This window comes from Antechinus flavipes, chromosome 3 (assembly GCF_016432865.1).
Source record: "Antechinus flavipes isolate AdamAnt ecotype Samford, QLD, Australia chromosome 3, AdamAnt_v2, whole genome shotgun sequence".
Classification (NCBI taxonomy): domain Eukaryota; kingdom Metazoa; phylum Chordata; class Mammalia; order Dasyuromorphia; family Dasyuridae; genus Antechinus; species Antechinus flavipes.
The window spans coordinates 629041626-629062285 of NC_067400.1; the positions used below are offsets into that span (position 1 = coordinate 629041626).

Here is a 20660-nt window from a genome sequence, read left to right on the forward strand (position 1 = left end):
CCTTGGCCCCACCCGGGGCTCCCTCCCGGTGAACAAACAGGGCGGGCTGGGCAGTCCCAGCCGGCCCGGCAGGTTCCCCGCCCGCCCATGGGGGAGGGGCCGGCCCCGCCCCCCGGGACCTTCCCGGTCTGGGAGCTCTGCGGAGCCTCCCATTGTTTTGGAAACGACCCGTAAGCGTTTAACACCTGATACCCGCGGGGCCCCAGGGTGGGGGCGGAGAGGAGCGGGCCCAGGCCCGGGATGGGCCACAGATGCAAATGTAGCGGGCGCAGCCGAAGGGAGCCTCGGACCGGGAGGGCCAGCGGTGGGCGCAGCCGGGGGTCCGGGGGCCGGGAGGAAGGGCCAGCGGTGGGCGCAGCCGGGGGTCCGGGGGCCGAAGGGAGGGCCAGCGGTGGGCGCAGCCGGGGGTCCGGGGGCCGGGAGGAAGGGCCAGCGGTGGGCGCAGCCGGGGGTCTGGGGGCCGAAGGGAGGGCCAGCGGTGGGCGCAGCCGGGGGTCCGGGGGCCGGGAGGAAGGGCCAGCGGTGGGCGCAGCCGGGGGTCCGGGGGCCGGGAGGAAGGGCCAGCGGTGGGCGCAGCCGGGGGTCCGGGGGCCGAAGGGAGGGCCAGCGGTGGGCGCAGCCGGGGGTCCGGGGGCCGGGAGGAAGGGCCAGCGGTGGGCGCAGCCGGGGGTCCGGGGGCCGAAGGGAGGGCCAGCGGTGGGCGCAGCTGAAGGGAGCCTCGGACCGGGAGGGCCAGTGGTGGGCTGCCAGGCCCCAAACCGTCCCAGACTGGCGCTCTCCCGCCAGCGGGGAGCCCGGGCTGGCTACACCCCCGGAAGACTCTGCTCCGAGCCGCCTGGCCTAGGGTCGAGGGGCGCGAGGGCTCCGCGCCAGGCTCCTTGGAGCCCCGGTTTCCACAGCTGAGAAGGGCCATCTCCCCCCCCACACACACACACACACTCCCTAATTCCCGCTTTCCCGACGCTCCAAGGCTCCCGACTGCCCGTGCTCCTTCAGGGGCTCAGGGGCAGGGACTCGGCCAGGCTGGCCCAGTCTCACGTGGCTAAGGTGGGCCTGGACCCGGGGTGGGGGGTGAGGGGGGGCGCCTGAGGCCCAGCGGAGGGGGCGGTATGGGCAGCTCAAGTGCCCCGCCCCTCTCCCGGTGTGCCCCGCCCCTCTCCCGGTGTGCCCGGACTGACAGGTGTGCTGGCGGGGGCGGGGAGGGACTGGAGCAGGGGAGGAACAGGAAGCAGGGACTGGCTGAGCGCGGGAGGGAGGGACTCGGGGCTCAGTTTCGGTCACACCCAAGGCCAACCACAGGCTGCGGCAGGGCCTCTTTCCACTGTTCCACTCGGTCTTCTGCTTCCAGGGACCCAGGCATCCTGATCCCCCAGTGCCCGCCTCCCTAAGGACCCAGGTATCCTGATCCCCCAGTGCCCGCCTCCCTAAGGACCCAGGTATTCTGATCCCCAGGTGCCCACCTCCCTTAGGACCCAGGAATCCTCCTATGCCCAACTCTCTTAGGGCCCGGGCATCCTTATCCCCCAGTACCCACCTCCCTAAGGATCCAGGTTTTCTGATCCCCTCTGCCCACCTTTCTAAGGACCCAGGTATCCTGATCCCCCAGTGCCCACCTCCCTTAGGACCCAGGAATCCTCCTATGCCCAACTCTCTTAGGGCCCGGGCATCCTTATCCCCCAGTACCCACCTCCCTAAGGATCCAGGTTTTCTGATCCCCTCTGCCCACCTTTCTAAGGACCCAGGTATCCTGATCCCCCAGTGCCCACCTCCCTTAGGACCCAGGTATCCTGATCCCCCAGTGCCCGCCTCCCTAAGGACCCAGGTATCCTGATCCCCCAGTGCCCGCCTTCCTAAGGACCCAGGTATCCTGATCCCCCAGTGCCCGCCTCCCTAAGGACCCAGGTATCCTGATCCCCCAGTGCCCGCCTCCCTAAGGACCCATCCCTTGCGCCCACCTCCCTTAGGCCCGGGCTTAGGAGCTCCAGCCCCACCTCCCAGAGCCACACCCAGCGGGTGAAGGCTTAGGTATGTGGGGAGCGGTGGGCCGCGGGTCCAAGAAGGGAGCCTGCGGCCTCTGCCCCTCCGGGGCCCCACGGCAGCCCAGCAGCAGCGCCTGCCTTTCCCCCCCCACAGCAGGACCCGAAGGGCCCCGCCCCCCAGGCTCCCGGGGTCTCCCGGCCCCACCTACAGCCTCTCCTCTCCCGGGGCGCCTGGACTGGGGCCACCATGAGCAGCCCCGCAGGGTGAGTGTCCGCCCCCCCATCCCTTCTCCCTCTTGGTTCGGGCCGTCAATGGGGGGAGGGGTCTGACCTGCTTCCCCCTGTGACTCTCTGACCCTCCCCCCAGGCCCGCTGCAGCCCCCAAGCCCAGCGCCAAGTCCATCTATGGTGAGTCGGGGGCTAGGCAGGGCTGGGGGCCGGGCCGGCCTTGGCTGTAAAGGAGCTGCCCAGAAACTCCCCCGGCCCGGCCCAGAAGCTCCTCCGGCCGGGGCCAGAAGTTCCCCGGCCCGGCCCGGATGGATCGGCTGGGGCTAAGGGGAGGAGCTCTGGAGGTGGAAGGCCCCGCCCCATAGCCTCAGGACCGGATTCCATCTTTCCTTTGGGCCTCAGTTTCCTTGTCTGTAAAATGGGTGTGGGTGGGGTAGACAGCCCTGTTAGCTCCTTCTCCCTCCAAGTGGAGGCTCCTCGGGTCCCTCCCTCACTGGCAGAGAAGGGAGACTCAGAAGGGGGTGCAGAACTTGGGGGGCGGGGCGGGAGCGACCGTCCCTCAGCTTCCCCCTCTGGTCCCAGAGCAAAGGAAGAGGTACTCCACAGTGGTCATGGCAGACGTGTCCCAGTACGCCGTCAACGTGAGTTATTGGGGGGGAGGGGAGCAGGGGAAGTAGGGGAGGCCCGGAGAGAGCCCGGGCTGACCTGCCTCGCCCCTCCCCCCAGCACCTGGTGACCTTCTGCTTGGGGGAGGAGGACGGGGTCCACACCGTGGAGGACGCCTCCAGGAAGCTCTCGGCCATGGACGCCCAGGGGCGCATCTGGGCCCAGGAGATGCTGCTGCAGGTGTCCGCCGGCCACGTGAAGCTGCTGGACGTGGACTCCAAGGTCAGGAGGCGGGCTCTGGTGCTGGACCTGAGCCCCAAGGTCACCCTCCCAGCCCCCTGGCCCCCCCCCCTTCTTCCTGTGGAGAAGCAGAGGGGGAGGTCGGGGGTCTGCCTCTGGGGTCAGAGGGGAGGGAATAGGGAGGGGGTCTGCCTCTGGGGTCAGAGGGGAGGGAATGGGGAGGGGGGCTGCCTCTGGGGTCAGAGGGGAGGGAATGGGGAGGGGGGCTGCCTCTGGGGTCAGAGGGGAGGGAATGGGGAGGGGGGCCGGAGACAGGCAGCCGCCCCGCTTGCGAGCCTCCACGCCCTCCCACAGGAGGAGCTGGAGTCCTACGCCCTGCCCTCCATCCTTCGCTGCGAGACCGTGCTCCCCCCGGGCCAGACCCACTCGCTGCTCCTCCTGGTGTGCCAGGAGCCCGAGCGGCCCCAGCCCGACGTCCACTACTTCCAGGGCCTCCGGGTCGGGGTGAGCGGGGGTCAGGGCTGGGAAGGGGGAGCTGCGAGCTCCCCCCAGGCCGGGGGGGGCGGGGCGGGGCGGTGCCGGGGGAGGGCCCTCTGAGCGGCCGGAGCCCCCGGGGCTAGCTGGGGGTGCTGGTACAATCAGGGACTAAAAAGGGCTCGGGAGCTCAGCGGGGAGGGGAGAAAACAGGAGGGAGGAGCGAGGGAGACGGCATGAGGGGAGAGCCCGGCCCTGCTCCGGCTCTGGGGGGGGGGGGATCTCCTGCTCAGAGAGGGGAGGCCCTGGGGTGGGGAGCCCCCCCACATTGTCTCTGCTTGGCAGGCGGAGCTGATCCGAGAGGACATCCACGGGGCCTTGCAGGCCCAGCGCTCGGGCAGCGGGGATCGGCGGGCAGCCGCCCTGAGGTGGGCGGGGAGCCGGGCACCCAGGGAGGGGAGGGGGCGCTGAGATCTGGGGCCCCGGCTGACCCCCGCCCCCCACAGGGCCACCCAGGAGGAGCTGAGCCGCACGCCCAGCCCCGGGCCCGGGGACGCCCCCTTCCAACGCCGGCCTTCCACTCGCGTGGCCATAGCCCCCCGGGAGCGCCCAGCGGGACCGCGGGCCGGAGAGGAGGCAGCCGTCGCCGAGGAGCAAGAAGGTGAAGGCTGGGGGGCAGCTTGTGCCCTTGGGGAGCCCCTCACCCGCGGGGCCCCTGGCCGGAGACTCAGCCCTGCTCCCGGGGACCAGTCTGAGCAGGGAAATGGCAGCCAGCCGCGGGCTAAAGCTGGTAGGGAGGTGGGCACCGCAGTGGCGGGGAGGGGGCAGCGCCGGCCGCCCACAAGCCCTGCCTCCCTCCCCAGGTACCCAGAGGCCGGCCCTGGAACTGGCCAGTCTGGAGGCGGAGCGCAACGTGGTGAGCCTCGGGCGGGGGAGGAAGGGGCGGGGAGGGGCCGTCAGGGGTCCCCTCCCTGTCTCACCCTCTCCCGGCTCCTAGGACATCCTGAACCACATCCTGGATGATGTCGAGAGCTTCGTGGCCAAGCTGCAGAAGTCGGCCGAGGCCTCCCGCGTCCTGGAGCACCGGGAGCGCGGCCGGCGGGCCCGGCGGAGGGCCGCGGGAGGTGGGGGCTCCGGAGAGGGGGGAGGTGGGACCCCCGGAGAGGAGGGAGGTGGGACCCCCGGAGAGGAGGGAGGTGGGGGCCCCGGAGAGGAGGGAGGTGGGGTCCGTGTCTCTGCCTCTGGGTCTGTCTCCCCCATCTCCCTCTCTCTGTCTCTCTCTCCTGCCTTCTCCGTCCCCCATGTCTCCTTTCCCAAGCCTCCCTGGGGTCACATCCCCCACCACCCGAGGCCCCCAGGCCACGCTGGCAGGGGGGGGAAGGGATCTGCCTAAGCTGGGCCAGGGCCGGAGGGGTGCCTCGGGGCTCTTTCCCGCACACGGAGATTCTCCTCCCCTCCCCCCTCTCTCCCTCAGAGGGGCTCCTGACCCTTCGGGCCAAGCCCCCCACGGAGGAGGAGTACATAGACATCCTGCGCAAGATCAAGTACTCCTTCAGCCTGCTGGTGAGATAGCCCCCGTCCCGGGCCGCGAGCACCCCGCTCCCTGGGATGGGGGGGCGCGGCTGACCCAGAAGCCTCTCCCCCCAGGCCCGCCTCCGAGCCAACATCACGGACCCCTCCGCCCCCGAGCTGCTCCACTTCCTGCTGGGCCCGCTGCAGATGGTGAGGGGGCCCCGCCCGGGGGAGGCGGAGGGGGCTGGGCACGCGGGGGGAGGCCAGGCTGGGGCATCGCCTCTGACCCCCGCTAGGTGGTGGACACGTCCGGGGGCCCCGGCCTGGCCCAGGCCGTGCAGCAGCCCCGTCTGACGGCCGAGGCCGTGGCGCTGCTGAAAGAGAGTCTGACCCCCCGAGAGGCGGAGCTCTGGACTTCCCTGGGAGACTCGTGGACCAAAGCCCGGTACGTGGGGCCTTCCCAGCCCCCACAAAGCCGTCTCCCCTGGTCTGCCCGGCGCCCCCGGGAGGGAGGCATTGTCCCCATTACGGACGAGGAAACTGAGGCACGCGGCGCAGGGCTGCTGAGGGGACCCTCCTGTCCCCCGCAGGCTTGAGCTCCCCCCTGAGGACGGCGCCCCCTACACCCCGGCCTTCTACAGCGGCTGGGAGCCCGCCCCCCACACCCCCGGGGGCCAGCCCTGGGAGGATCCCGTGGAGGGGCAGCACCGCCATGAGAGGCGCCGCTGGCAGGTGAGCCCTCCGGGCCCCCGTCCGGGCTTCTGAGCTTCTCTGGAGGGTCCCGGGCGGGAAGGGCCAGAGCCCCCGCCCCGCCCTCAGCCCCCTCTTCTCTCCCTGGCAGCAATCGGCCCCGCAGATCGAGGTCAATGGGTGAGTCTGGAGGTGGGCGGGGAAAGAGGCGGGGCATCGGCGCGGGGGCGGGGCCGGGGGCGGCTCGGCCCGGGGAGGCTCTAACCATCGGTCTCCGTCTCTCTGTGTCTGTGTCTGTGTCTCGGGGCTCTGTCGGGCGATGCAGGTGGGTGAGGTGGTGAGAGGGTGGGGAGGGGGCAGGTGGGGGGAGGGGCTCAGACACGATCAGCGGGGCTTTTGGAGGGGGACAGGCAGGGACGGGGGGGGAGACAGGGAGAGCAGAGAGGGTGGCGAGGGAGGGGCCGGGGCAGAGACACAGAAACGCACCCACGAGGACTGGAAAGGGAACAGGAGGACGGACGGGGGAGGAGCTCTGGGCCGGAGGGGGAGGAATCAGCTTCGGGGAGGAGAGCCGAGGGGCCGGGGCGGAGGGGCCAGCAACCTGCGCCCCTGGGGGCGGCCGTGCGCCGTGGAGGGGGCAGAAGCGGGGCTCTGCAGGGACCGGAGCCCGGAGCTGTCAGCCCCGAACAGGGAGGGGCCGAGGCCCTGAAGACCCCCCTCCCTTGCACAGGTAAGATTGGGGAGGCTCCTCCTTGCTCTCCTCAGCCCCAGGAACACATCCCCCCCTCCGCCATAGCTTCCCTCCCACTGTCTCTCTGTCTCCGTCTCTTGTCTCTCCCCCTCTTTTTTCTGTCTTGTCTCTCTCACTTTCTCCCCTCCCCTCTCCATCTCTCTTTCTCCCCCTCCATCCCTCTGTGTGTCTTCTCTCCCTCCCCTCTCCTTTTATCTCTCTTATCTCTTCCTCCCTCTCCGTCTCTCCGTCTCTCCCTCCCCACTTCTTTATCTCTGTCTTCCCTCTCCCTGGCTCCGTGTCCATCTCTGGATCTGTCTCTCCCTCAGTCCCTCCCCCCACTTTCTCTGCCCAGGTTTCTGGGTCTCTGCCTCTGTTTCTCACATTTCACTGTTTTTGAGGCCCTGGGTCAGCCCAGCTTCCCCTCTCCCGCCCCTCCCCCCGAGAGTCCCCGCCCCTGCCCCGCCCCCTCGGGGGGCAGCTTCCCGCTGACCTCCTCCCCGCGGCCCCTCTCAGTCACACAGAGCCAGACTCCGAGCCGGAGCCCGAGTCCCAGCCCGAGCCCGAGGCGAGGGTCCCGGGGAAGTGGGTTCTCTGTAACTACGACTTCGAGGCCCGGAACGGCAGTGAGCTCTCTGTCCATCGAGGGGACCTGCTGGAGGTGACCAGACCCTGGGGCCCGGATGAGGGGGGGAGCAGCCGAAGCAGGGAAAGGCGGGGAGGCAGAGCGGGGAGACCTCGCCCCCCTTAGGCCGTCTCTCCTCCCCACGGGCTTCCCCCCGGAGCCTGCGGCAAGGGCGGCTCCCTTCCCTTCTCCCTGCGCTCTCCTCGGGATCCACCGCTCTTCCCAGGGCCCCCCTGCGTCCCCCCAGTGCTCAGCCCCCTGCAGCGTCCCTCCGGGGGGCCTTCCACTCAGGCGGCTGCAGGGACCACAGCCCAGCTCAGAGCCCCCTCCCCATCTGCCTTCTCCCCCCCCCCCACGCTGTGTCCTTCCTGCTGGGGCCCTCCCCAGGGGCCAGGTCCTCTTCCTCCCGAAGGTCTCTCCCACCAGCCATCCCTGCGCTCCCGGAGCCCGATCCGTGACCAGTTCCTAGCTAGTCTCTCCACATCCGGGGTTTCTCAAAGCTCCCCTGCCCCTAAAACCATCAGTGGCTCCCCATGGCTACAAGCTCTTCCACTTCCTGCACTCTGCCACGGGAGCCCAGGGCTCTGCCCCGACCTTCTCTCCTTCAGGAGCTCGTGGGCTTTTGTGCCCGAGTCTAGCCCCGCCCCCCCACGCCCATCCCCTGGTGGTCATTCCCCAGCCCTGTTTGGCTGCTCTGTGCTGTGTGGGGACCTGGCAAGGGATGGTGGAAGCGTCTCTATTAGACCCTGCCCTCGAGGGGCTTACACTGGGGAGGGGCTTACACCGGGGAGGGGCTTACACTGAGGAGGGGCTTGCACCGGGGAGGGGCTTATACCGAGGAGGGGCTTATACCGGGGAGGGGCTTACACCGGGGAGGGGCTTGCACCGGGGAGGGGCTTGCACCGGGGAGGGGCTTATACCGAGGAGGGGCTTATACCGAGGAGGGGCTTACACCGGGGAGGGGCTTGCACCGGGGAGGGGCTTACGCCGGGGAGGGGCTTACACTGAGGAGGGGCTTATACCGAGGAGGGGCTTATACCGAGGAGGGGCTTACACCGGGGAGGGGCTTGCACCGGGGAGGGGCTTACGCCGGGGAGGGGCTTACACTGAGGAGGGGCTTGCACCGGGGAGGGGCTTACACAGGGGAGGGGCTTGCACCGGGGAGGGGCTTACACCGAGGAGGGGCCGCTAGCTCCCAGACGCCTGGCGGCTGCTGAGAGCCCTCAGGAGGCTCCCTGGAGGAGGTGGTCCTCCCCAAGGCGTCACCGCAGGGCCCCGAGTGCTAGAAGGAGCCCTCCTCCAGTGAAGGAATAGAGGGAGGGACTCCTATAGGACTGAGTCTGTCTGCCCCCGCCCCCCAGGTCCTGGACGATGCCCGGAAATGGTGGAAGGTTCGGGACCTTCAGGGACAGCAGGGTTACGTCCCCTACAACATTCTCACCCCTCACCCCGGGCCCCCGAGCCGAAAAGCCAGCCCTGCCAGGGCCCTGGTGAGCAGGGGGGGAGGGGGAATCCGGGGGGGGGGGGGAGGGGGAAGCCCCGGTCCCGTGGGGTCAGGAGGCCTGAGGGCCCTCAGGTAACTTCCTTGTCCCTGCAGGAACAGAGGACCCCGCCCCCGCCCCCAGCCCCAGCCCCTCCCAGGCCCCGCTGGGGCAGCACAGACAGCCTGGACTTGGACGCTGGGGAGAAGGGTATGGGGGTCGCAGGTGGGGCCCCGGGAGGAGGGCGTGGGGGCCGCAGGTGGGGCCCCGGGAGGAGGGCGTGGGGGCCGCAGGTGGGGCCCCGGGAGGAGGGCGTGGGGCGCTTCCATCCAGGACTGCTCCCAGAAGGCCCTGTTCTGGAGCGTGTGTCCGCTCTGCACATTTCTCTGGCTCTCTCTTCCCTCATTTACTCTGTGGGATACCTCTCCGCCTCGGGGCTGCACCCTGCTGTGGGGGGGGGGTCCCCCAGCCTTGACCCTTATTTGCCCTCCCCCCATTCTGCAGAAAAGTTCGCCCACATGTTGAGCGTCAACGAGGAGCTGCAGGCTCGGCTGGCGCAGGGGCCCCGGAATTCCAGCCGCGCCCCTAGCGCCGTCCGCCTGGCCCCGGAGCCTCCGCTCAGCCCCAGCTCCCCGGCCCCCCAGGTCCGAGCCTGGCTGCAGGCCAAGGGCTTCGGCCCCGGGTGAGTGTGCTCCGTAGGAAGCTCGGGACTCTGGGGGCTGGGAGGGGGACGCTTTAGCTTCTCTGAAGCTCCACCCCGCCCCAGGACCCGAGTCTGGGCCCAGGCCGGCAGGACCTGGCCCTGGGAGGGGAGGCTGGGGGCTCAGGACGCCTGCGTTCTGGCGCAGAGACCGCTTAAGCGGGCAGGGGTGGGGTGGCCCGAGGGGGGAGGGGCCCCCTGACCGGCTTCTCTTCTCCCTCGTCCTTCAATAGGACCGTGAGTGCTCTGGGGGTCCTAACGGGCGCCCAGCTCTTCTCTCTCAAGAAGGACGAGCTGCAGGCAGTGAGCCCAGAGGAGGGGGCCCGGGTCTACAGCCAAGTCACCGTGCACCGAGCAATGCTGGAGGCGAGTCCGGACCGGACGCCCGGGTCCCCGAGCGGGGAGGGGGGCTCCCCCGAGGGGGCAGGGTCCTCAGCTCTGGTCCTTCCTTTCCGATCCCAGGACTCGGAGAAGCTGTCGGAGCTCCAGGCAGTGATGGAGAAGCAGAAGCGGAAGGTGGAGGGGGACACGGGCGGGGACGCGCCATGACCCTCGCACCCCGATTGCCCCTCCTCCTCCAGAAGCAGACCGAGCACCCCTCGAGACAAACGGGTCCTCGCTCTTCTCCTCTCTCTCCTCGCCCGCCGGCCCCGCCCAACACGCTCCTGATTGGCTATCGGTGGGAGGGGCGGGGTCACGGGCCCGTGAATAGGGAATAAAGTGTGTTGTGTCTTCTGCACGAGGCGTCCCCTTGGTCGCGGCTCTTCACCCAGCATGCGCCGGGGCTCCTGGCCCTCGCACCCGACTTTTTTCGGTGGCCCGTGCTGGGTGTCCCCATCTCAGAAAGCGTTTGAGAGAATGGATCCCAGGGGTTGGAAGTGCACAGGTCAGATTCCGAAGTGCTGACTGAACCCCGGAAATTAGCAGCACTGAGGTCTAGGATCCCCCAGGATCCTACAAAAAGGAGGGAAGGGTGCAGGTTAAAGCGCAACCCTCCAAATCTGGGGTGGCCACCAGAGGGAGCCATGCCGGAGCTCCCAGGGACCTTTCCTTCTGGTTTAGGGGCTACCCAATGGCCTCGGGGCCCCCCCTGAGCTCCCATTGGGACTCCTTCCATTCATGTGGCGCCCCGCCCCCGACCTAAAAGTTTTCCTCTCTCCAAGGTCCTGCCGGCTACGCGTCCCACCCCCGCTCCCTCCATTAGCCGTCTTGTCCCATCCCACCGATGGCCCCGGCCCCCAGTCTCCACAATGAATCCTCAAACCTCCAGCTCCCCATCTATCCCCGGACACCCCAAACTACACGCCCCGCGTCACCCCAAAACGAGCACAGGAATCCCTCCTCTTGATTTGCCCCCTGATTCTCCTCCACTTCCTCTGCACGTCTGGGGCACCCGCCCGCCACCCACCAACTAGTTGCCATGGCGATGGTCCTGTGGCATCTCCCCAGCCCGTGCCACAGCCATGAGGAGTTCCTCGAGAGGCCTGCGCACAGCAGGAGCCTAATCCATGCCGACTCCGCTCCGAAGGCGCCCCCACACACAGACCCTGACACCCACAGCAAAGTCACACCCTTTAATCGCGGTGCCCCGTGGCCACGGCAGGTCTCAGGAAAATACTTTCTCTCAGCGTGGGTGCCCTCCCCCCACCCCCATCCCGACCCCGACCCCAGGCGGCGGGTGGCAACCCCGGCCACAAAAATAGAAGCCTCCTTCCCCTATTGCACATCATTAGTGGGCGTGGGGCCCCCAGAAAAAACCCACGCCCCTATATACACGTCCCAGCAGCCCCGGCCGAGGCTCGAGGGGGCAGGGACCATTGGCACATTCTTTGCTCCCTGGAGGGGGGAGGGGAGGAGGGGGTGGCAGCACACGTGGGGGGGGAGGGACGAGGAGGGGGAGGGGTGGCTGGGGATCTCTCGGCGCCTTGCTCCCCAAAGTCTGCATCCTCCTCCAGCCGCCCCGGGCCCCTGCCTCCTCCAGGCAGCTCAGGGCCCGGCCGCTTTCATCCACTTCCTCCGGCCTTCCGCTCCCTTCGCTCCGCGCTGCGCCCCTCCCAGGGGCTGGTCCCATCCTTAGCAGCCCCAGCTCCCCTCCTCCAGCTCCCCGCCAGGGTCCCCAGGCTCCTTCCAGCCCAGGCAGCTGGATCCCCAGGGCCCTGAGGGGCTGGGGAGTGGTGGGGTATGGCTTTTTCAGGGGAGTGATTGGGGGGAGGAGATGCGGAGGTCCCCTCCAGGTCCCCAAGTTTCACACAAAGGAATGGTTTGTGGCAGAAGCAGCTGCATAAATAGGGGTGAGGGGAGCACGGGGGAGCAGAGTCGGCCCCCCCACCTCCCGGGGGTGGGGGAATCACTTGGAGAGTTTGCTGATGACCCGGATCAGGGCTGCGTTCTCATCCTTCAAGCGCTGGTTGTCGGCCCGAAGGTCGGACAGGGCCTGAGAAGGGGGGAGGGGTGTCAAGAGGGAAGCAGCAAGACTACCCAGATTCCCCCCCCCTTCCCCCGCCCCAAGCCACTCTTCTCACCTTCAGCTCTTCCTCCAGCTGGGCTGCCTTCCTCTCCAGGGCCCTCCGCTCCTGGGGAAGGGGCCCGTCAGACGAAGGGGAGGACGGGGCCGGGCCCCCCCACCCCAGATGAAAAATCTCCCAGGGAAGCTTCAGGCCTGGGCCCACCCGGGTGCCCCTCCCCCCCTTCCCTTTCCTCCCACTTACAAATCTCTCCAGCTCCAACATGGCCGGCCGCTCAGCGTACTGCTCTTGTCTCTGGGGGGGAAGAGAAGGTTGAGGGAAAGGAGAGAGGGAGAGCTCGGAGCTGGAAGAGGCGAGTGGGGGGAGGGGCGAGAGCAGGGGCGGGGCGAGAGCAGGGGGTGGGGCAGAGTAAGGACAGGGGGTGGGGCTGGGCAAGAGAACGGGGGCAGGGCAGAGGCGGGGCGAGGACAGGGAGCGGGGCGTGGGGAGCACTGACCTGCGTGGCCCGCTCCAGCTCCACCTTGAGCTGTGACAGCCCCAGGGTGGTCTCCTGCAGGGTCTCCCTCAGCCTCTCGTTCTCCCCCTGCAGGCTCAGGTACAGCTGCGGCACAGTCGGGGCAGGGGGCACCGCTCAGGACTCAGAGCCCTTGGAGAGCTCCGCCCCAAGCCCCGCCCTCCAGCTCTCCTGGCCCCGCCCCAAGTACCCCCCCAAAAAAGGCTTACCTTGCGGAAATTGCTGCTGTCCGGGGGCCGGTCCCCGGGTTCCGCCTGAGGCTGGAGTCCCTTGGAGCCGTCCACCACGCTGGGGACCCAGGAGACCCGGTCAGTCCGCAGGCCCAGGGCACGCCCCTCCCCCCCACCCGCCCTCCCGCTGGGCCTCAGGTACCTGGAGGCGGGGCTCTCGGCGCTGGTCAGGGGGTCCGTGGGCTCCGCCTCCTCACCCTGAAAGCACAAGGGGGTGTGGGGATGGGCACTAAGGCCCCGCAGAAAGGGGGCCCCTGAGCTGGGCCCGGGCCCTCAGAGACTCAAAGGCCCCCCAACACCCGCCCCACCGGCCCTCGGCCCTCACCTCGGCCGGCCCCCGATGCTCCCGCCGGCCTTTCCGGCGGTCTGGAGCCGCCTGCTGGCTGCGCCCTTCGCCCTCAGGTTCGTCTGCTGGAGTGAGAAGGGGTCAGAGCGGGACCCCCGCGGCCCACCTGCCCACGCCCTCCCTAGTGATCACAGGGGGAGGGGGAGCCGGGGGCGGGGCCTCCCCCCCTTTCTGTACCTCTCTGGACTGCGGAGTCCGAGTTCTCCAGCCCAGGGACCCGGGGCCTCCGAGCAGGGTCCTGGAGGATGGGAGGGGGTATCAGCCAAGGCGGGAGCTGGCCCTGGTGCCCCCCAGCTCCCCCACCCTGACCCCCAGCTCACCAGGCTCTCGGGGCACCTCTCCTCCTTGTCTGGTGCAGAGGCCCGCACGCTCTTTTCCGCCTCCTTCAGGTCGGTCAGCGTCACCCCCTGGGGAAAGGGGACAAATGAGATGGGAGGAGCTGGGGGGGGGGAGGGGGAAAAGGGGCGGGGCACTCGTGGGGGGGCGGGGCACTCGTGGGGGGGGGGCACTCGGGGCTCGGGCCTCACCTGGGTGGATCTCCGGGACTGGCGCATGAGCCGGGAGCGCGCCTTGCGCTGGGACTCAGACTCCTCATCCCTCACGGGCATCTGGTAGGATCTGGGGGGGGCAAAGGGCACGGTCAGGAGCCGGCTCTCGGGCACTGCCCGCTCCCGATGCCCGTCTCTCCCCCTTCCCCCATCCCTGTTCCCCCTCACCTCCGCCGCTCCCGGGAATCGGTGGGGACCGGCAGTGGCGTCGGGGGCTCCACAATCCTGGGGTTCGGGAGGGGAGATGACCGTGAGCCCCGACATTTCGGCAAGGGCTCCTCACCCCCCCTTCCCCTCCCCACTCTGCCTAGGGTCTGGCGCACTCACGCTTCAGGGGGCTCATTCAGCTTCTGGGAGAGCGTGGGGGTCACACGGGCCAGACGGGGCTCCTTGGTCTGAGGGAGAGGGGAGGAGTCTCCTCAAAGGTCACTTCCAAAGCCAGCCCAGACCCCCCACGCAGATGAGTCGGCCCTGCGCCCCCCCCCCCAGCAGCCAGCCCCTTGCCGGCCCCTCCTCCTCACCTTGGGGCTGGGGGAGTCCGGGGTCTGTGGGGTAGATACTCCGTTCAAGGCACTGGGTTCTGGGGGAGGGGGGCGGTCAGAGGTCAGCAGGACTCCTCCCCCCGCCACCCCCCACCCCCCCAGGCCCCGGGGCTTCCTCACCTGGGCCTTCCTCCTCACCCTCCTCCTCATCACGCAGTGGGGGGGCCCCGGAGCCCCCCGGCCGCCGCTCCTTGGAGAGATCTTGGAGCGAGATCTTTTCTCTGCTGCTCAGGCGGCACACGGAGCTCCTGTGGGGACACGAGGAAGGGGTGAGGGGCCCCGGGGGGGGGGGAGCCCGGCCCGGCCCAGCCCCGGCCCAGCCCTACCTCCTGTGTTTGCCACTGGGCGGCGGCGGCGGCTCTGGGCCGGCCTCTGTCCCGCGCTCCTGGGCCAGGGCCTCCTTCTGATTGCGAAGCTGAGGGAAAAGGGAGGAAGGGGGTGGCCGAGGGGTCCGGGGAGGAGGCAGAGTGAGAGGGCCACGGTCCCCCCGGGGAGGCTGGGGGGGACCCGGGGGAGGGGAGTCCCCGAGGGGTGAGGCCGAGGTGGGGGCACCCTGGGGGGGGAAGGCCTGGAGGAGGGGTGACGGGGGAGACCCCTGGACCTCACATCTTCCTGCTTCTGGGCCAACTCCTCCAGAAGGCTGAGCACGTCCTCGTCGGCCAGGTCACAGGGACGCTGCCCCTGCAGCGGGGGAAGGGAGGAGGATGAGGGAGGCCGAGCCCCAGCCGCACCCCACCAGGGCCCCCGTTGCTCCCTTCCTTTTGTGGGCATTTATTTAACCCCTACTGTGTGCACCCATTCCCCAGCTTCGGGAGACGGGTGGGGGCAGTGAGTGCCCCCCAGGGAGACCCTTAGCACGCCCCCGCCCCCGGGGGCCGCAGGGGAGCTCGGGCCTTCCCTGGCCCCGGGAGCGGCTCCGTCCCCGTAGGCCCGGCTGCCCGCGGGGGAGGACGGGCCCCAAGGGCCGGGGCCTGCTCAGAGCCTTCTGACAAAAGGGAGCCAGGATTTACTGGTAGAAAGGTCCAGAAAAACCTAGGGAGCTTAAGACAGTCTGAGCCCTAAGGGGGGGCCGCGGAGGAGGGGGCTGCGGGGGAGCCGGGGGCGCGAGCTGGGCACGGCTGCGGGGAACACCTTGGGCGCCGCCCAGGGACCTCTCTGCCCGCCCCAGTCCGATGCCCTCTCCCCGCCAGCCGGGCCCGACCACGTGGGCGCAGATGCCGGGGAGCACAGACCCCGGCCCGCAGGCGCCCCCCAGGCCCTCACCGCGTGGGTTAAGGAGTCCATGCCGCCCCCGTGCTCGGCCAGCAGGCGGCAGGCGTCCTCGACGCCCCAGTGGGCGGCCGCGTGCAGCGGCGTCCAGCCGTCCCCGTCCCGCAGCTCGGGGTCGTAGCCGGCCTGCAGGAGCAGCCTGCGGGGACAGAGGCGGGGGGCTGACGGGCGCGGCGGCCCCCCGGCCCCCAGCCCCCCGCCCCGCCCCGCGCCCGGCCCGGCCCCCACACCTCATGACCTCCATGTAGCCCTTGGCGGCGGCCACGTGCAGGGCCGAGGCGCCCGTGCGGGGGTGGCGGGCCTCGGGCATGGCGCCCCCGTTGAGCCAGCACCGCGTGTCGTGCAGCAGCAGCTCCTCCTCAGCCCGCTTGGCGGCCTCCACGTCCACGCCTTTGGGGACGAGAGACAAAGCGCCGTCGGCTCCCGGAGGGGGCCCGGCCCCGCCGCCCCCGCGCCCCCTCGGCCCCCCGCCCACCTCGGCGGGCGATCTCCGCCCTCAGCAGGCTCTCCATGGCGTCGGCCTCCGCCAGGTCCAGGGGCAGGTCCCCGTCGCTGTTCACGGCGGCGATGTTGGCGCCGTGGCCCAGCAGGTACCTGGAGGCGGGCGGGGGAGGGTGAGAGGAGACCCCGGCAGGGACCCGAGCGTCCGAGCCTGGGGCCCCAGGAGGTTGCAGGTGGGGGCTGGAGCTTAGGGGCGCGACCTTGGCAGCCAAGTGGAGGAGGGACTGGAGCGAAGAAGGGCCCGAGGCCGCCAGGAGACACATGGGGGTCCCTGAGGGCCGTCCTCTAGAGGAAGAGCCGAGGGTCCGGGACCACCCGGAGGGGGACAGGGAGTGATCCGGAGGAGGAGCACCAGGGGAGCTGTGCACACCCACGTACACACTGGCACACGCCCAGCAGGGAGCCCCTCCCCCGCCATCCCGCAGCCTCGGGCCGTTCCCCCACCAGCCTCACATGTGTCTGAGCTCGGGGAGCGGAGGGGCCGGCGTCCCCGGGCTCTCCGAGGGTCCCTGCCCCGACGAGTGGCCCCAGGGCGCCCACCCTGGGGGCAGTGACGGGCTGGGCGACAAAGGTGAGGGCGCCCCTCCCCCCAAGCCTGGGGCTGCCGAGGAGCACCGAGGACCAATGGCGGTTCCCCCAGTTTTCTGGGCCGGGGCAGGACCGGGGGAGGGAGGGGCCCTCGTGCCTTCCGAAGGCCAGTTAGAAAATGCAGAAAAGCCCGGCGGGGTCAGGGGGCGGGCGCTCGTCATCCCAGAGACCACCCAGGCAGAAAGAGGGGGCGACCGTCACTGGCTGGCACGGAGGCGCGGCCCAATGACCCTCCATCCTTCTAAACTAAGGAAACCCCCGGGGGTGGGTCTGGCGGGCAGTGCCCGCTCACAGCCTGGCACGGGGAGAGGCCGAGGCGGACGGCAGCCACAGCGGCCCAGGAGGCCGTCCGGGATCCCTCATCCCCTCGGGGTCCAGCAGCCCCTTCCCCGCCGTCTGCCTCGGTTTCCCCAACTACAAAATGGGACCACAGGACCAGGGCCGCCGGAGGCATCAGATGAGATCCCGGCGCAGGGCTTGGCACCCAGCGGGTGCTTGATCAAAAGTGTCTCCCCCCCTTGGGCCCAGGGAAGACCCCGGCCTTGTTCCTGCCTCTCCCTCTGCGAGAAGCAGTAACTAAGATCCCGTGCGCTCGGCGGGTCCCGGGCCCAACGGAGGGGCCGCCCGAGAGCCGGGGGCTCGCCCTGGGGACCGGCCCTGGCGTCCCCCGCGCAGTGGGGCCGGCGCCTCGGGCCGACACATGCACGGGGCCAGCCCTTGGGAAGCCACCTCGCGCCGTCCTCGTGGGCAGCGCCGAGACAGAGCGAGGGGTCCGGCCGGGAGGGCGGGGACGGCACACAAAGCTTGGGGGGCTCAGCGGGCAGCGGCCTCCGTCCGGGAAGGCCGTCGAGGGCCGCGGGAGGCAGCCGGGGGAGCCACGCCGGTCCTTCCTCAGAGGCGCCAAGGGAGGCCCCCCAGGCTTTCCGGGGACTCCCCGCTCCCCCACGTCTGAACCCCCTCCTCTCAGCAGGGCCCCGCCCACCAAAGGCCGTCTGAGGGGGCACAGGCAAGCCCAGGAGCCCCCCCCCTGGGCCCCGGAGCCTTACTGGGCAATGTCCAGGTATCCACAGGAGGCGGCCACGTGCAAGGGGGTCCAGCCCTCGTTGTCGGCTTGGTTGACCGAGGCCCCCTCCTCCACCAGGAAGCGGACCACCTCCAGGTTCTCGTCAATGCAAGCCTGGCAGAGAGAGCGGGGGAGCTCAGCCGGCCTCCGCCGGCCGTGGGGGAGGGGGAGAGCCCGGCCCTCCCAAGCCTGAGCCCCGAGGTGCCCAGGGGGCAGAGGCCCCCCTCCCCCTGCCCCCAGCCCCCGGGCCCAGAGAGGAGGGAAGGCACCGAGGGCCAGGGGGATGAAGTCATGGAAACTCAGGCGGGAGGGGGGCCGGGCCACCCCAGCCTGGGAACGGGCTGAGCTCGGTCTCCGTTTATTTCCTCCCCGATGTCATGGAGACCCGGGGGGGGGGGGGGGGGACAGGGGGCCTCCCCTACAAGGTCGTGGTGAGAGCGGAGGGAGGGCCCGGAGCCAGCTCAGCCACCCGGCACCTGGGACCCGGCCCTGCTGCCCCGAGGCCGGGGGGCGCCTGGGGTCTCCGGCCTCCCTGGGGACGGGGGGGGGGGGGGGGTCCGGGGACACGACCTCCAAGGCCCCTGGCTAGGAGGATGCAGCGAGGGCAGGTCCAGTCCTCCGGCCCCAAGGACAAGGGACAAATGTGGCCACGGGAGGGAGGTCCAGAATCCAGCCTCCGCAGGCCGGCTTCCGGGCCTTCCCCGCTCCCCCGGGCAGGGAGACAGCCCGCCGCGACCCCGAGGGGCTCCCCTGGTCCGGGGAAGTGCAGGGGGGGCAGAGCGGGGGGCACTGACAAGGAGGGACGGGCCAAGGCTGCACGAGGACTGGGGGGCGGGTCTCAGGGACCCCGGCCAGGCCGCCCAGACACTCCCGGAGCCCCAGAGGGACCCGCGCCCGTCCGGGATGGGCCGGAGGAGTCAGAGGGTCCGCAGAAGGTGCTCGCCCCCAGGGGCAGCCCCGGCCCTCGTGTGACAGAGGGGGCGGAGGAGGGCAGGAGGGAAGGACTTGGTCGGCGAGCGGGTCAGGAACGCTCTGGTTCGGGGGCGAGCTCCCGGGAAGCCCCCAAAGGCCCAGCTTGGGGACGAGGGGGGGTCTCCTCCAGACCTCCCAGCTTCCTTGGATCCGCGTGTTTACACACAGCGCCTGGCACCCAGAGGTGCAAACCCTGGCCCAGACTGCCAAATAAGGAGTCCAGGAGGGAAGGGCCACGCTGGGGCCACTGGCAGGAAGGGCCCTCTGAGGGGCGGCAGCACTGGGGGGGAGGGGGCTGCCTCCTGGGCGCCGGGAGAATAGCACTGGCAGAGCTGGGGGGGGGTCCCGCCTTCTGCCTCCTCCCCCAGGCCCTACTGGTGCAACTCAAGAGCCCCCCTCATGCCCCCCGGACCCCCACCCCTGGTGGAGGGCACTGATGCTCCGTGCTGTCAGCAGCTAGGGCCCCCCAGCCCCGCATCAGGGGCTCTCCCATCCCGGGACCCCGGCACCGAGTGCCCTGCATGATGCCGGCCGCTGGGCAGCAGCCATGGACCAGGCCCCCCTAGCACCCTCAGCCGGGGCCGCCCCTCCCCCGCACCGAGGGCAGGGCACTGATGCTGTCTGCTTGGTGCTGTCCGGGCCGGGCCCCCAGAGCACCCCCCGCACCTGTGCCCCCTCCCCCCCCTCCCCCAGCCGCCCCTCCCCCGCACCGAGGGCAGGGCACTGATGCTGTCTGCTTGGTGCTGTCTGGGCCGGGCCCCCAGAGCACCCCCCCCACCTGTGCCCCCTCCCTCCCTCCCTCCCCCCTCCCCCCGGGCCGCCCCTCCCCCGCACCGAGGGCAGGGCACTGATGCTGTCTGCTTGGTGCTGTCCGGGCCGGGCTCCCAGAGCACCCACCCCCCCTCCCCCCTCCCCCCGGGCCGCCCCTCCCCCGCACCTGGTGTAGCGCGCTGATGCCGTCCGCGTTGGTGCTGTCCAGCAGCCCCGGGCCGGGCCCCCCGCGCACCATGGCCCGCGCCTCCTCCAGGTCCCCGCCGGCGCACGCGGCCAGGAACTCGGCGGCGCGCTCGAAGCGTACGGTGCGGGCCCGGGCCCGGCCCCCACCGCCCGCAGGCTCCCCGGAGCCCGCCGCCCGCGCCCATTGCCGCAGCTGCTCCTGCCGCCGCTCCCGGGCCGCGCCCGCCCCCGCGCCCGCCTCCGGCGCCGAGCCCGACATCCCGGCCCGGCGTGGCCCGAGCGCGGAGCCCGCGCGGGGATCCCCGGCTGCCGCCGCTGCCGCCGCCGCCGCCGCCGCCGCCGCCGCCGCCGCCGCCGCCGCCGCGCCCGACCCTCCCCGATCCCCCGATCCCCGGCGCGGGGGCCGCCGGGAAGGCGCCGCCGTCGCCGAGCCCAGCCCGCCGCGGGCCCCGCCGGGAACCGTAGTCCGCTTTGCGCGCCTCTCTTCCGAGGCACGCCGGGAAGTGTAGTCGCTCCGGAAAACTGTCCCGGGAAGCCTCGAAATTGAGTTCTGCACTTGCGCCTTAGGGACCTGAGCCCCGGAGCACGTCGGGAAGCGCAGTCCCAGATCCAAGCAGCCTACGGAGTTTGGGCGGGGTGGGCGGGGTCGGCTCCTTACGACGTCTGCGCGGACCGCGGCATGCCGGGAAACGGAGTCTGGGCGGCTTGTGGTAAGAGGTGTGAGGTTTTCATCCCAACCTAGCCTGCCTGGTTGGATGCCTCAACCCCAGCGAGGCGCCCCCTGTGGAGCCCAACGGAGTCACTGAAGAACCGGGGGGATCCTGTTGGGAGCTGAGGGAACCGACGCCGAAAACTGACCTGCAGACGCACGTGTCTCCACTCCCTGGTCCTCCTTTCCCTGTGCCCCCCACCCCCCATTCCGCTTTACGGGGTCCCACCAGAACCCTGAGCCACGATCATCCGGGACTCTGCGCTCTCTCTTGCAGCCGCACCCCTTTCTCTCCAGTCATCCACGAGCATCAATTAAGCACCTACTGTGTGCCAAAACACCCGCATCCGCTCGAGGAGCCTGCCCCGTGCCGGGAGTCGCCAGCGGGGAAGGACACGAGCCCGCAGAAGTCCCCCCGTGGGCAAAGACAGCAAACTGCCCACGCCTCTGAGGGGTCCATTCCCAGTCACGAAGCATCCCCAGAGGGTCCCGGCAGCCTCGAGATGCTGGAGAAGGACCAGGATGGAGACAGAGGACAGACGTGCCAGACAGGTGGCAGCTCCCCACACTAGGATCCACCCAGGGGCTGACTGAGAAACTGCCTTATTCCTAAAAGAAAAAAGGAGGAAGAAAAGGGAGAGAGGAGAGCTGAGTCTTAGAGGAGGTCTGTGCAAGGAGCATCCAGAAGGCC

General features: G+C 70.4%; 2 protein-coding genes across 31 annotated transcripts; one reads left to right on the forward strand and one right to left on the reverse strand.

Moving 5' to 3' along the window:
- The first annotated feature begins 44 nt into the window (after positions 1 to 44).
- EPS8L1 (EPS8 like 1) lies at positions 45 to 10004 on the forward strand. Of its 30 annotated transcripts, none has more exons than XM_051989986.1 (23): positions 1253 to 1436; positions 1743 to 1822; positions 1863 to 1902; positions 2134 to 2243; positions 2347 to 2387; positions 2790 to 2848; positions 2934 to 3095; positions 3408 to 3557; positions 3873 to 3955; positions 4034 to 4188; positions 4391 to 4443; positions 4525 to 4651; positions 5002 to 5090; positions 5175 to 5249; positions 5336 to 5484; positions 5630 to 5771; positions 5881 to 5909; positions 6976 to 7120; positions 8446 to 8574; positions 8682 to 8775; positions 9070 to 9247; positions 9499 to 9631; positions 9728 to 10004. In XM_051989986.1, the coding sequence occupies exons 4-23, from the start codon at positions 2227 to 2229 to the stop codon at positions 9812 to 9814; spliced, it is 2097 nt and encodes a 698-aa protein (XP_051845946.1). In that variant the 5' UTR covers positions 1253 to 1436; positions 1743 to 1822; positions 1863 to 1902; positions 2134 to 2226; the 3' UTR covers positions 9815 to 10004. The 30 variants fall into 30 exon arrangements, with proteins under 30 accessions (XP_051845970.1, XP_051845971.1, XP_051845953.1 ...); XM_051989990.1 differs by having other exon boundaries at positions 1783 to 1822; XM_051990010.1 differs by lacking the exons at positions 1743 to 1822; positions 1863 to 1902 and adding an exon at positions 45 to 170 and having other exon boundaries at positions 1349 to 1396.
- Positions 10005 to 10824: 820 nt separating this feature from the next.
- Positions 10825 to 19519, reverse strand: PPP1R12C (protein phosphatase 1 regulatory subunit 12C). Its single transcript, XM_051990965.1, has 21 exons — positions 19241 to 19519; positions 17315 to 17445; positions 15655 to 15773; positions 15410 to 15569; positions 15174 to 15318; positions 14517 to 14591; positions 14237 to 14325; positions 14031 to 14158; positions 13890 to 13948; positions 13696 to 13763; positions 13537 to 13593; positions 13348 to 13438; positions 13141 to 13227; positions 12998 to 13058; positions 12800 to 12885; positions 12617 to 12672; positions 12454 to 12532; positions 12227 to 12331; positions 11974 to 12024; positions 11788 to 11838; positions 10825 to 11699 (listed from the first exon to the last, which is right to left on the reverse strand). Exons 1-21 carry the CDS (start codon positions 19517 to 19519, stop codon positions 11613 to 11615), a joined length of 2064 nt encoding a protein of 687 aa, XP_051846925.1. The 3' UTR covers positions 10825 to 11612.
- Between the last annotated feature and the right edge of the window lie 1141 nt (positions 19520 to 20660).